We start from the raw sequence: 15,262 nt of genomic DNA, 5'->3' as shown, positions 1-15,262 counted from the left end.
AGTTAAAATAATTAAAACACTGATATTTTTAATATATTTAAATTTTTTTCTATACTACATAGAGACTGAGATGAACCTATAAAAAATAATTGAATATTATATTATATACCTATTTAAAATTCGCGTAAAGAATTAAATCCAGCATCAATCATGTCCAAGAAAAACTATCAAGGCATATTGGTAAGGAATTTGCGGGTCAATTTGATTCGAATTTAAAATGAAATTAGAATCGAATTAATTAAATTATAATTATAATTGGTTTAAATTTTTGTGTTTTTTATGTATTTATAAAAAAATTATAAAAAAAAATTAAAAACAATTTTATTTGAAAAAATCTATAAATATAATAATTAATAAACATATAAAATTAATAAATAAGTTAATAATATGCTAACAATAATAAAAATATATATAATAATCGACAAATATAATTAAATACTTAAATTATTATTATAAATAATAAATTAATATTATATGTATATATTTTTTAATTTAATTAATAAAAAATTTAAATCTACATATTAGTTTGAATTCACTTCAAAAACTATTACCTAAATTAATTAATAGAAAGTGTCATTGATTCTATTCGAATTGTACCCTATTATCTATTAGTTTTAGAATTAATTTAATTAGTTCGATTGGAATTTAAATGAATAATTGGATATTCGATATCTGTAAAATTTGTACATATTAGTTTCTTGTAACTCACACATATATTTGAGAAAGTGTTTTTTTTAATAGAGTAAAATATTATTTTTGTCTCCAACGTTTGGGGTAAGTGATATTTGTGTCTTTAACGTTTAAATCGTCTTATTTATATCCCTGACGTTTATAAAAGTAATTCAATGTTATCCTACTATCAATTATACTAACAAATTAGATTATATTTTTCAATTATTTTCACTTGGATGTATTCATTCTCAATTAGGTCTCACTTGAATGTGTTCGATTTTAATATTATACCCATTATTTGTGTTTATATTCAATTATGTCCTTAGAAAAGTGAATTATGTAAATGTTGTAGGAATTAGTTTCAACTTTTGATGAGCTATTTTTCGGAGTGGATCATTGATTCTATCCCAGACATTTGTATTCTAATTTTAAGAAGAGATTTTTAAAACTCAAATTATAGCATTCATGATGTGTAATTGACGGTAGAATAACATTGAATCACTTTTACAAACGTTAGGGATACAAATAAGACGATTTAAACATTAAAAACACAAATAAAATTTACTTAAATATTGAGACAAAAATGATACTTTACTCTTCTTAATACGAAAATTTGAACACAAAATTGAATGACGAGGTTTACAATAAGTGTCTAACCCCAAATGAATGCACATAGTTTTTAGAAGAAAAAAAGAAAAACATATTTTGTGTCTTAAGCAGATAAAATCAGTCAAGAAAAACAATAAGGTTTTTTCTTAAAAAATGATCAGTGCACCATGAATTTTTTAAATGTACATATATTTAGGTAGTATTTGCATACTGAAATTGAGATTAAGTACTACATTTATTATTTAGTGATTAAAAATTACACTTAAAATTTCAAATTTTTTATATATTTAAAAAGTGTAAATATATTGGAATTGAATTTTAAAAAATAAAGATTTATTTTGAGGGTTATCTGAAATCAGATAATATTTTGAATTTAGATGCAAAGCCCAAATACTCAATGGAGTTATTTCTGACTGGTCTTGCGTCAGAGAGCTGCAGCTCAAGTTATGTATTTGAAAAGATGGGAGTAGTACCTGCAAGCATAATTATCAAATTCGGCTCAATCCGACTGGTTCGACCAAAAATCCGGTCACCTAGTCGGGCCGAGCGACTCGTTAAACCAGTCATGCAATGAACTCAGTGAAATTCGGTTCGATCCGACGGGCTTTGATGAAAACCGGTGACCCGGCTGGATGATTTGACCCGATTCGGGTGGTGTTTTTTTTTTTTTTAAATGCTAAAACGGCGTCGTTCCAATTCATCCCCCCTTCGTTGAAACTGTGAAACCCTAGGCTAATCCCCCCTTCCCCTATTGCCTCTAAATCCTTAATGGAATCTGAGACTCTTTGAGTGTCTGAGTTCCAATGTAACCGTCGATACCCCCCAGCCAACCTCGTCTCTCCGTCGGCTCTTCGTCGTTCGAGCTATACAATCGGCAGTCCCTCACGGCCTCACCTTCACCCTCACGACCTCATCCTCGTCACTCTGTCGTCACCCAGTCTCGGCCTCACATCGTCAGTAGCAGAAAGTGTTCATCAGAAAGCTCAGAAAGCGTTCATCTTCTACGGCCTCACCTCTCCGTCACTCTCAGTCTCTGCTCTCTCGGGTCATTTGGGTGGAAGTGGTGGTCGTCAGAAAGCTCAGAAAGCATTCATCTTTTGTCTCAGTACCTCTGCTCCCTCAGGTCAGTTGCTGCTATATTTGATTTTTAGAGTTGTTGAACCTGAGCATATTTTAGTTGGTATTGTTATGGAATCTGGTGGATAAATTTGATTTTTTAGAGTAGTTGTTGAAGTTGGGCAAATTTTAGTTAAAATTGTTCTTGAATTTGGTAGTTGATGTTGTTGTATTTAGTTTTTTAGGATTGTTTGTTGCTGTTTGCTGTGTTGGTATTTGGTAATCGGTATAGAGCTGTTGCTGGTTGCTACTATTGTATTTACTGCGGTTTTTTAGAGCTGTTGTTGTTTATTATTGGTTTGTTTAGAGTTACTATTAGTTGAATCAGTGAACTTTGGTGAAATGGTGGTGGTTGAAGTGTTGCTTAAAAACTGATTTAAGCAAATCTTTTGTTGCTGAAAATATTTTTTATTTTTTTTGCTAGAATTTAAAAAATGTCTTCATCTCAAACACCATCAGAAACACCACCATCTCAAGAACAAGCATCATCAGCAACTCCTACCCTTGATCTTACCACTAAAAAAGTTTATAATAATAGAGGAAAGACTGATCCAGGTTAGGATCATTGTAAACAAATTGTGGAAAAAATAGAAAAAATTACTATGATGTGCATATATTGTGACAAACCTGTTAGGAGAGGTGGGATTAATCGATTTAAGTATCACTTAGCTGAAAAAGGAGAAGATGTTAAGAAGTGCAAAAAGGTTTCACTTGCTGTTGCTCATCAATTTAGGCAAAATATTGAAGAATTTATGAATAAGAAAAGAAAAATTCAAGAAAATTATGCAGAAAGTTATGGAGCATGTGATGAGGTTGAAAGAGAATTTGATAGAATGGAAGAACTTGAAGCACGACAGCAACAACAACAACATTCAAGGACAAGGTTGCCACCACCTGCAGCTAGAAAAGGGAGAAAAATTACTGGAATAGAGACTTTTTTTTAGTTAAAAAAGCTAATTGTAATGCATTGTCTCTTTTGATTTTAAGAGCAATGGTGAAAATCCTATGGAACTGGAGTACCAAATTTACAAAAATTAGCCATTTGTGTTTTAAGTCAAACTTGTAGTTCTTCTGGTTGTGAGCGAAATTGGAGTATTTTTTAACACATCCACACAAAGAAGAGGAATTGGTTAGAACATCAAAAGCTTAATGATCTTGTTTTCGTTCATTATAACTTGAGGCTACAACAAAAGTATCTTCTATAATTATTTATCTATTTTTAAAAAATATTTGTTCATTAAAACTTAATCTTTACTTTAGTAATTACATAACTTGATAACACAAGAATCTAATGAAAAAGCAAAGTTATGATCCAATTTATCTTAATGCATTTGATGACCATTCGGATTGAATATTGGAAGATTCACTGCCGTTTTTAACTCCTGAAGAAGTTGATGCTCTACAAAATGATTTGGTAAATATGTCCATTCAACCAACTTTGGATGATATTGGTAAATTCTTCAATTCCTTGAATATTTTAATTGTCAGTTGCTATTATGAATTATTCTTGATATTGATTTGTCAAAAAATACACAAATGTAGATCAATTAAATTTGGAAGATGACCAAGATAATGATAGACCAAGTAACAGTGCTATAGAAGATATGGATGCAAATCAAAATGAGAAAAATGTTGATCTAGCTCCTAATTTGTCCTATGAAGATGTTGATGCTGACTTTGAGCTCACCCTTCGGACTTGATTTAATGATTGTGTTATCTTTAACTTGTTCTTGTTGATTTAAATTGAGAACATATTTTATACTATAGACTAGTTTATTAACTCTTCTTTTAGATTATTAGTTATGTTTAAAACTTGATATTTGATTATTAATGTTTGTAAGACTCGCATTTTATGTTTTAAAACATTATTTCAATTTTATTTCTATAATTTTATATTTTTTTAGTTATGCCCGGGTTAATCGGGTGAATTAGTGACCCATCGGTTGAACCAGTAATTCGGTGACCCGGTCATATGATCGGATTGATTATCGGTTCGGTTCTGATAACTATGCCTGCAAGACTCTCTAATGCCTAAGTCAGCAAGGGGTTAAACAGGTTTTAGATATATTGGGACTTAAATGTACACAAGTGTGTCAGGGTATTTATAGGAGATGAGTCAATAACCACGCTGAAGTAGTTTCACTTCTGATAGTGGATAACTGTCATTTATCTTAGGGTTGTTGAGATCTCTCTTCTAGAAGTGGGTGAGAGATTTACGAAGGTAGTTACTTACGTGAGTAAACATGTTTCTGTCGAATCCGACCTCCCTAAAGAGGTCGGGTATGCGGTAGAGGTCACCCTTTTAATTGGGTCTTTTCGCCTTATTAGGACTAAATGAAAATCTGTAAAATCTCCATGACCTACCCACATGAAATGAATAAGACAGAGACATAAATAACAGTTCCATGAGACCCATTAAATATACACGAATATAAAATTATTTATTTATCTTAATTTATATATACATAAATATATTTCTTAATTTTTGTAATCCTAATTCTTGCCTCCAATTTGAATCTTTTTCTCTTCTTCGAGACTCATTATCAGTCTTGATTTTTTCTCTTTCTCTAACTTACTTTTTTAACCTTTTAAGTTTGTCATTGCGTCACTTAGTATCACCCCAAAAAATTATATTGTTATTATGTTAAAATACGTTTTTATATTTTTGTTTTGAAATGTTATTTTTTATAATAAATATAATATGAATTATGTTTAATTATATTGAATTGATTATTTTATAATTATTATATTCTATTATATTTTTTTATTTTTTAAAATTTTTAAAAAATATTTGCAGATATTTAAAAGATCTACGTTTTCTAAGAAAATAATTAAAAAAAATTTATCCTCGATGAATTGTATTTTAAAAAAATAAAAAAGTATTACAATTTATTTGTGATATTGTATCTATTTGTAATTCGTCTCAAACGTTTTTTTTTGTTTTTTACATTTTTACTCACCAAACCATATTTAAAAAAAATTTCAAATGAAACCTCATATTTGAGAATTTTACCCCAAAGTGGCATTTAAATTTCTTCCCTATGCTCACATTCTTAGAACTAGTATTAAACTTGTTATTTTAGAATCTAAAATATGAAAAATGAAAAATCACATCACCCATACGTCAGCACCCGAGGATTTGAATGGGAATAAAAGTATATGCATGGGTTATTCAGTAAAACCACTGCTGAATATAAAATAATAATTATAATATTCCAAATTTAAAGTCGGAAACTTTTTTCATTCCATCACTCTCAGAAACAAAAATTGAGCTCCCTTCAACGCGCGTCTTCCTCCTCTCTCTCTCTCTCTCACAGACACCCCAGCCATGAGCCTATTCGGTTTGGGAAGGTTAGTGTGCAAAAAAGCTTCAATTTTTAATCTCAAAAGTGTTCAATCTCTAAAGTTTTTTTTCTTCTTTGTACGAACCATCCTTGTGATTAATTGCTTTAGGCTCTTCTTTGATCTGATCTGTTTTAAACTCAAATGGGGTTGCTTGTGTTTCAATATTTGGTATGAAAATCATGGTGATGTTCAGGTCTACCATAATTTAGATGTTTGGGTGACTCTTGAAAAGATGAATGGTAAATTGGTAATAGAAAGGAAAGTTAGTGATTAGTACAATGATGTTATCGATTGATCATATGTGGTTACTCGATCAATATACTATTTCAATTATCCCATTCAGCATATAAAGCTGGGTTGAAGTTGAAACTCAAATTGATTAGTAATTAATTAATACTTAATAATTTGAGGATAAGAATTTTCTATGATTCTCCCCCTTTGTAAGTTTCATTTGATATGATATTTTTTAGGATCATGTTGATAATTTAGAAGAGCAAGTTGAAAGCATTCTGAAAGAAGGGTAAACTTCTAGTTGCATGTGACATTGATTAGCTACTTATTATGTTCATCATGTAGTTTATGGAGTTATATCTCCTATTTTCGAGGTTTAATTTCGGATTGAGTTTAAAGCAGGTATTGCCAACTGTAGGATGAATCTAGATTTTGGACTTTTGGTAGTAATGATTACCTCTAAGTCTGAGACAGTATCCCGCTTTTGCTTAATTTTTCAAATATATATTAGATCAAGATGGCTAAGCTTGCTCATTGCTCGCATATGATATGGATGAAGAACTTTAGATTATTGACTGACATAAGATTGGATTTGTCTTGGTGAAGAACTTTCTTTCTATTCATTAATTAAGTTTAGGAAGGAATAGAGAGTGTTGTGCTCCTACATTAACTTGCAGAATCTCATATCTAACTATTTTATTTGAATCTAATACAATGAGGACTTCACCTTGAACCATTAGGTTGGGTCTTATATATAGATTAGACGGCTTCATATTATCAATTCATAAATCATGTTTATATTCACACAGTAATTCTGTTTTACTAGTTTCACTTATGACTTTTCTGTCTAAATATAATTTGATGCCCCTCCCTAATTTTGGTTTCTAAATTCCGTCAGAAAGATTTCCAAAACATTGGAAGGACAATGAACAAACATGTCTTCCGACACTTTTAAATTATGCTCAAAATATCTTAGATTTGATCACATCCCTTTCACAAAGCAAATAGCACTCAGTCAGTTACACACATGGTCGTAATATTCGTGAATCAACCTTTCAATTACAAACAAGCTCGTTATACATAAATTACTTAGCAGCTGTAGAGAAATTGTAAGTAGTGGTATCAGTGCAGTTTTATGATACTGATATGCGTATCACAATTAGCAAAGATGTTTGTGAATGTTTATAGTTATTCAGTTTGGTTGATTCTCTTGCTTACTTATGTTTGTATGTTCTAGCTAACCTAGCAAATTATTCTGCAGCCGGAACCAGAGAACATTCCGCCCAAAAAAGAGTACACCTTCTGGAAGTAAGGTTGGTTACGTTCTTTTAATCTTTAGGGATCTTTCAGATATTTTATCGCTCGTGGTTTTGATTGCTGTACCTGTTTGTTTGCTTATGTTTGATTGCTGTACCTTTTGAGTCAGTGAGATGTAAGAAATAAATTTACATGGTTTACTCAATGCATATAATCTTAGAAAAATAAAGGTTACATTAACAGCATTGATTTTGAATTCGCGATATTAATCATTTACGATGTTATTTCATAATGCATGTATGTGTATTCCAAAGTCTCTGCCATATCTCTATTGAATGCATGTATGTTATACCGGCAGCTTCCACGTTAATTATTTATTTGTCTTTTTATTATTGCAGGGAGCTCAGCTTAGAAAGCATATTGATGCCACATTAGGAAGTGGAAATCTGAGGGAAGCCGTAAAGCTGCCTCCCGGGGAAGATTTAAATGAGTGGCTTGCCGTTAATAGTAATTTATTGTTCTTCTATGTTTCGCTCTCTAGTTTCCCTAAATATGTTTATTTGTACAATTCTGAAATGCGCTAATCTAGCACTTTTTCTCTCTTGTATTCCACACTTCAGCTGTTGATTTCTTCAACCAGGTGAATCTGCTTTATGGTACCCTCACAGAGTTTTGTACTCCAGAGAATTGCCGTACAATGTCTGCAGGACCCAAGTATGGCTTAATTAACTGATTGGTTTCGTTGTTTGCGCCGTCTTTATCAGAAAAATCAGAAAAGTATTTCATCATTGTTAGAAATTCATTTATTTGTATAATTGTATCTCTAATGTTGTCTATGTTAACATGTTTACTTTAGGTATGAGTATAGATGGGCAGATGGTGTACAAATCAAGAAACCTATCGAGGTTTCTGCGCCGAAATATGTAGAATATCTAATGGATTGGATTGAAGGTCAGCTTGACGACGAATCCATATTCCCACAAAAGCTTGGTAAAGGATTATTTTTCCTCTTTCTTGAAAATTATTAGACTCTTTCATCAGCCATCATTTCATTTTTTGTATCATATCCCGTAATGTAAGTGGAACCATTGCAGGTTCGCCATTTCCACCAAACTTTAAGGAAGTTGTGAAGACGATATTCAAGCGCTTGTTCCGTGTGTATGCTCACATATATCATTCTCACTTTCAGAAAATTGTGAGCCTCAAAGAAGAGGCACACCTCAACACATGCTTCAAGCATTTTATACTCTTTACCTGTGTAAGTCTCACATAACTCTTGCAAGATGCTGCATGCGAAATGAATTAAGTTCTTTGGCATTCTTGAATTTTTGGGATTAACTTTGCTTACACTGTCACTTCAAAAGTGTTTTACATAGATATCTAATAATGTATCGTCATATCAGCAAAAATAAATACTTTTCGTATCCACTACTTAAATAGTTATTTAAAACAACGAAGTTGAAAATTTGTACACTTAATCGAAATTAAATTCATTATGATTTGCCTTTGCAGGAGTTTGGTCTGATTGACAAGAAGGAGCTGGCTCCCCTGCAGGAGCTTATAGAAACAATCATTATTCCATATTAGATAAATTGGATTGAGATCCAACTTGGTGTGAAAAATCATATCCTATAAAGTTCAACTAATGTATCAGTCTTAACATAAATAATGCTATTTAATATCTGACTCAAGAAATACTTGTATTTATTTATGTTTAGATTTGATTGGGGCTATAAACTAATTTCCCTTTATACCATTCATGCAAAGTATTGTTGTGTATAGATGAGCTGGGGCACCATGCAGCCCCATTCTAAAATTAATATTCAAAAGTTTCTTGCTCTATCTTTTTCATATTTGAGCAAATAGGAATGTGGAAATGTCTATAATGTAGATAGTGGGTCGATTTGATTTGATAAAATATCAAACTTTAGAAGTGGAATGGGTAATATGTTTATGGTTGTTCCTTAAATGAACACTGATGCAAATTGCAAATGATTGATGGCATGCAATCCTTCAAATTGTACAATCTATGAAATGGGACTGAAACCTTCATGGATCATGGCAGAGTGTAACTTGCAAATTACTACTTTTTATGCCAAGAATTTAATGATTCTTTAAGTTTTCCAAAAAGAGTTGGATTTTTTTGTTTAACTGTTAATTATTGTCCTTTTCTTAAAATAGAGAAAAATAATATAATTTCTAAGACTTTATTCAGCAACTATACTAAAAACAAGAGAAAATGCTCTGATTTTATTATTCTCTCTTGCTTTTAGTATAATTTTCAAGTATAGTTAATGGGATCTTTTTAATCAATAAAATAAATTGATTATTTCTTGATATATATATTTTTTAAAACTATTTATATTTGTTACCATTTCATTGAGAATGCCAAGAAGATATTATTACACATATCTCATTGGTTGACACAAGACTGTAGTACGATTTGGAAGGTAAAATCGATATTTGTTATGACTTGAATGCTATCGGTTTGATTTTTAATTTTCCATCTGATTCAATTTTATTCAAAAATTGTGATTTGTATTTACTTTTATCTAAAAAAACATATATCAGTAAATAATCAATTCATTTTATAAAAAATCCATACTTAATGTGGTTGTGGAAATAGAACTTTTCTGAGACAAAAAAAGAAGTTTCATGGCCAATCTGCAGTGTACTCATTACAATGAAATGAAATGATGGAGCTGTTTTGTTGCATTTGCTCTAAACACACATCACATGATAACATGAAACGTAGCAAGTAACTCATCAAATCAACCAAGTTATAGTGACCCCACCTTTTTGCTTCCATGTTATTTTGTCCTAATCATGATTCTCTGCTACTTTGTAACATGAGTTCAGTGCAAACCAAAACAAAAGATACATGAGAATTATGATCCATGGGACCCTTTTTTCTTTCTTTCTCAATAAATAAGGACCAAAAACCAAACTCATTTTGCAATCATTTTCTTTCCTTACTTGTTACAAAGAAATCTCACCAAAAGAATTGTGCACCTTTTATTCAATTTAATATACGTGTTGTACAATAAACTAGGCTAACAACATGTTCCACTGTCACTAATTAAAAAATGGAACCAAAACTAGCATACCCTACAGTAATTATACTTCATTCTTGATTTACTACTTCAGCTTGTGCTATGTTCATGCCTTTGACTTGAGAATTTCCATATCTTGAAGCTGCATAGCCATATGATACTAAAGTTCCGATAAGGACCACAAGTACAGCAACAAAGAGCTGAAAATTAGCAAGCAATTCGCCCCGTAGCTCGCTATCATTTGAATGACATGTTATTGCATCGTTCTTAAGCTTACAACCATCTGGCATCATGGGGCCGTAGAGAACAATGGCGGTCTGATAGAACCATATGCCTTGGAGAGCTATGGAGATGCCATTGGTTAAGTCAACGGGGAAGCTAGTCGGCATAAGGGCTCCGGCAATCGAAGATAGGATGCATAGGCCTATGAGGAGGACTAGGAGGAGGTGGTAGTAACCTTCAAGGCCCTTGTGTGTTGTTGAGTGGAAGTAGAAGAGGAGATACTCGGCGGAGAATGCTGTGGCAGCAATCAAACAAAGAGCTCCTTCCGGCAGGGGTAAAAATCTGTATAGGAAAATATTGCAGAGGGGGGAGATGGTTAACAAGGTATATTCAGATTCTTAATTGCAATAATATTCAACTAATGCTTCGTAGTTAATGAGATTGTGCATGAAGTATCCATCAAATCCCTTGTGAGTTATGATAGTGATGAGACAAGGTTTCCTTTCTTATTCAGCTAACTTCTCATGATTGTTAGATTGAAATTTGTTGTACTATTGTCTATTTTTTATATTAATAATTTATTGATAAGATAACTTTTCCTTGAGGACCTTGCAGATAGATCTTTATGAATTATCATAGCATCTAATTCCCCCCAAATAATGATTGACTGAGTGAATCAGAATTTGTGAGCAAATCTAACATCTCATTCTTCTATCTATGAAAATTGTGTATGTGAAACATATTTTGCCTCAAGGAACAAAGGATGCATCATTTATGTAGAAGCATGAAGTGACATGTTACACCTTGTAGGCTACTCTAGGTTTCTTTAATATGCATATCTAGTGAACACATAGAATGAAATATGGTCAATCACTCAATCCACGAGAATTCTCATTTAATTAACAATTATCAGAAGCTACAATACTCATCTTGAGATTTAAAGTTTATATTTAACATCTCACAGCCTGATTTGGCACTGAAATGAACTCAGTAATTTCGAGTTAACAGTCTTAATTCTTCAATGATAGATAACAATTTAAATTTCTCCTATTTGATTAAGCACTAGACCTTGGGAAAGAGAGAATTTAGGGAAACTAACCTTGTCTTTTCTGTAAGCAGGACAACAACACTGAAGATAAAAAACATAAGAAGCATTCCAGAATGCTCGAAGTTATTCATGTGAGAGGGATTGAGGACTCCATTAACAAAGAACTTGAGGTGTGTTGAATACAAGAACTCAATGCACAAATCAATGAAAGAACCAATTGAGATAACATAGAGCTCCAAGTACTTCAGCCTCCCGTCGAACCCTGGCACAGGATTCCACACCTGGACTCGAAATGTCTTCGGATTTTTAATATATCTCACCACAGAACCCCATATATGCCACACCCCAACTAGAAAGAACAATGTCCCTGGCAATGCATGACCCTTAAAGGACCCCATAATTATGCTTAATTTTCACCAATCCTCTCTAGCGCCTTATTCAACTCTGCACTTGAATGGTTTCTTAGATGTACAAAGCAGATAGATAATCAATGAAAGATCTTTCCCCTTTATGAACCAACCATTTAACCCTGTTATGAATAAAAAAACATTCTCAGTTCTCAAACAACAAATAGCAGCCTTGTGGAAAGTATCTTTTCATATTAAACTATAATATATCAGCTAAAGAGTTCCAGAACTAAAGTATGATATTCAGTTTCCGTGTCAGCTATATCTCTCTGGTGTGCTCTAAACTTTAGATTCTTGATTACATTTGCTACAAAATAATTTTTTAACTTTCTTTTCACAACTGGACCAAATAAAGCAGATTACAAGAATATCATCCATATCCCTTGAAGTTTATAGTAAATAAACTAAACAAAGATTTTGCTAATTAAACAATCCTACCATTGGATCAAACTTTATAGAAATCATATTCAGACACTGCATGCTATGATATTAATTCCATCGAATCTTAAGAGTGACACTCGTTAAATTAAACCTAACATCTACTCAAATCCTTCTTGTGTTCCTCTGAGATTCCTTTGCAAAAGACTAAATGTCCAAAGTCAACTCCAAATTTTCATCTTCAATGATGAAGGGGAAAAGAAACCAAAAACTAAAATTTTCCTCCTTGATGCAAATTACCTAAGGAAAGGAAGGAGATTTATGAACAACTGGGAAATTATTCATATTTCAAACTAATAATCATTAATCAAACCTGACATAGAGAATAATAATAAAAAAAAGGTTTAACCCATCTTGTTGTACACATGACAAAATTCAGAAAGCACACACTATGATTTCCCTTCCTTTGCAGTGTATGCAAGAGGAGCAATAAAGTTGAGATTTTTTCTTTTGTAAGCTATACATCAGATGAATAATTAACCACTTTATACTACAAATAATGGTGTTCTAAAAAGGAAAACAAAGAGAGTCGTAATCATAAAGTGAAAACAATGATGAAACATAAAAATAAAAATAAAAAAACAGAAAAGGGGGTTTATTGTATTACTTACTGCTTCAGTGATTGGCTTAGATTCAGAAAGCAAAGCAGCCTCTTTTCTCTCTCTCTCTCTCTCTCTCTCTCTCTCTCTCTCCTCCAAAATCACAACAGCAGCATCACTGAATTTTAATTAAATTGTAAGTAGCAGTGCTTCAAAGTGTGTAAACTAAACTATAGAGAGGAGCGTTATGATTATGATTATGATGATGATGATGATGATGATGGTGGTGGTTGTAGATTTTTTTTTTGGGATCTGGAGACTAGAGAAGAAGAAAAGAAAATTAAAATAAGGTGGAGGCTACTGAGTCCATATAAATTTGAATTAATTAAACAAAAGCGTTACTTTTCGTCTCTACTTTTTGTTTTGCAGCACAAACCAATTTCGTACGAAAAAACGTGAAAAGTCTCTTCTCCTTAACACCAATTATTCCAATTAAAAAAGAGCTAGATTTAGATTTTAATTATTAATAATAATATGTAAATATATATTATCAAGTATCAATTAATTGTTGTTATCTTTTTGAAATTATTATTACTTATTAGTACTACTTTAGTTGTTAGGGGCACTTTATGTTGATGACAAGGTCATGAGGTGTTAACCTAGCTGGTTAGGACTGGAAACCAAATATAAAAATAACCATTAAAGAATAAATTAGCATTTTCAATTATAAAAAAAAGTTGAATGCACTCGCATTTTTAACTATAAAAGGTAAATTATTTCAATAAAAAAGATAATTTTGTAAAATTAACTCAACATTTAATAGTATTTAAGTAATTTATTTTATATCGACACTTGTTTAAATGGACGGGTGAGTTAATTACTCGACCAATCCAAGTTGATTGTTTCATACTTAGACTAATATGTATTTTTAAAATATAAATTAATTACTGTTAGTAAAAAATTTTAAATATTTTTTTAATAAATATATAATAATTACATTAAAAATTAAATTTTACACAATTTGTTATAAAAAAATTTAATTAATAATTTTAATAAACACTCTTGAAAATTGACTATTTGACTATTAGTTACCTGCCAACCGGAGTAAGCTTAGGATCTTAATTCTTAGGCTAGTAATTCACCTTCTCGCTTTCCACTGTGAAAAAGGAAAAACAAAACAAAAAAGATTAAATATTAAAATATTTTAAAAGTAATTAAAAACTAATATTGTTGAAATAATTCAAAACAAAAAATATAGTCTACTATAATATTGAAGGTAAGAAGTATTAGGAAAAAAATAATTAGAGTATTGACTTATATTTTTTAATTTATAAATAAAAAGAAAATTTTAAAACCTTTATTTTTTAATATTTTAAAAACAACAAATAAATTTAAAATTTTACTCACTTAAATATTAAAATAATAATTAAACAAATTAAAACTATCCAAAATTACAGTTAGAAAAATATAGGAGAGTGGGTCCTGGCATAGGGTGGGCCAGGGAAGGAAGCCAATTTAGACTTTCCGTTTTATAAAATAGCTCTTACCGTGTCTCCTGCGTTGAACAAGGAAAATATTAAATAAATTTATTTTGATTTGTAAAGTTTGCATGTTATTCCAGAACACAACACAATACTGAATCGCAGCCTGACGCGTTTGTGTTTTACCAATTTGACATACATACATTCATACACACACTAGAAGTCCAGAACCCTCGTGTTTCGGCTACTTCACTTCATGCACATGAAAAACAAATATATTTTAGATATTAAATTAGTTATTATATATTTATATATAATTAATTGCTGATTAAATTTGAGTATACACGTCATCATGTATAAATATGCATCTGGATTGCACGTATTTCAGAATACATGCACATATTTTTAGGTAAGTTTATTTCTGTTGTAGTTAGACTGAAAATAGACTCGAATCAAGTTTTAATTTTAACGATATTGATTCATATAAATAATTGGGGATACTACACGTTCATGTAATCATGTAACTAAGTTGGTCCAACATAAAAAAATTGAATACCATTAAATGAAACGTGAAATACACGCGTTCAATACACACGAAATCATCCAACGCTTCTTTTCCCTCACGCTTCTTCTTTTTCTCCCGCGCTTCTTCTTCTTCTCACGCTCGTTTACGACCAGAGCGTCTTCTTATTCTTCGCCTTCTTCTTCGCGTTCCTCCTTCTCCTCCTTTTTTCGCGTTCCTTCTTCTTCACATATTTTCTCCTTATCGTCATTCTTTTGTTGTTGTTGCCACTATTTTTTTTTGTCTTTTCCTCCTTCTCTCTATGGTGAGGAAGTAGTAGAA

General features: G+C 31.3%; 2 protein-coding genes across 4 annotated transcripts; one reads left to right on the top strand and one right to left on the bottom strand.

Moving 5' to 3' along the window:
* The first annotated feature begins 5,583 nt into the window (after positions 1-5,583).
* LOC112800098 (MOB kinase activator-like 1B) lies at positions 5,584-9,072 on the top strand. The gene is made up of 7 exons (XM_025842184.3): positions 5,584-5,748; positions 7,235-7,286; positions 7,629-7,737; positions 7,851-7,944; positions 8,087-8,220; positions 8,325-8,488; positions 8,743-9,072. Exons 1-7 carry the CDS (start codon positions 5,726-5,728, stop codon positions 8,815-8,817), a joined length of 651 nt encoding a protein of 216 aa, XP_025697969.1. The 5' UTR covers positions 5,584-5,725; the 3' UTR covers positions 8,818-9,072.
* A 1,150-nt stretch (positions 9,073-10,222) lies between these two features.
* LOC112800097 (uncharacterized) lies at positions 10,223-13,455 on the bottom strand. Of its 3 annotated transcripts, XM_025842182.3 has the most exons (4): positions 13,010-13,404; positions 12,399-12,638; positions 11,605-12,082; positions 10,223-10,847 (listed from the first exon to the last, which is right to left on the bottom strand). In XM_025842182.3, exons 3-4 carry the CDS (start codon positions 11,949-11,951, stop codon positions 10,355-10,357), a joined length of 840 nt encoding a protein of 279 aa, XP_025697967.1. In that variant the 5' UTR covers positions 11,952-12,082; positions 12,399-12,638; positions 13,010-13,404; the 3' UTR covers positions 10,223-10,354. The 3 variants fall into 3 exon arrangements, with proteins under 3 accessions (XP_025697967.1, XP_025697966.1, XP_025697968.1); XM_025842181.3 differs by lacking the exon at positions 12,399-12,638 and having other exon boundaries at positions 13,010-13,455; XM_025842183.3 differs by lacking the exons at positions 12,399-12,638; positions 13,010-13,404 and adding an exon at positions 12,712-12,904.
* Between the last annotated feature and the right edge of the window lie 1,807 nt (positions 13,456-15,262).

Source organism: Arachis hypogaea, chromosome 5 (assembly GCF_003086295.3).
Source record: "Arachis hypogaea cultivar Tifrunner chromosome 5, arahy.Tifrunner.gnm2.J5K5, whole genome shotgun sequence".
Taxonomy (NCBI): Eukaryota; Viridiplantae; Streptophyta; class Magnoliopsida; order Fabales; family Fabaceae; genus Arachis; species Arachis hypogaea.
Note: the sequence above shows the minus strand (reverse complement) of the source record. Positions and strands in the feature narration are given on the sequence as shown.

Coding starts and splice junctions, on each gene's coding strand:
- LOC112800097 (XM_025842181.3), bottom strand. CDS start 11,951: ATGGGGTCCTTTAAGGGTCATGCATTGCCAGGGACATTGTTCTTTCTA. Junction 10,848..11,604: donor CTGCTTACAGAAAAGACAAG/GTTAGTTTCCCT, acceptor TTTCCTATACAG/ATTTTTACCCCTGCCGGAAG.
- LOC112800098 (XM_025842184.3), top strand. CDS start 5,726: ATGAGCCTATTCGGTTTGGGAAG. Junction 7,738..7,850: donor TGAGTGGCTTGCCGTTAATA/GTAATTTATTGT, acceptor TCCACACTTCAG/CTGTTGATTTCTTCAACCAG. Junction 8,221..8,324: donor CATATTCCCACAAAAGCTTG/GTAAAGGATTAT, acceptor GAACCATTGCAG/GTTCGCCATTTCCACCAAAC.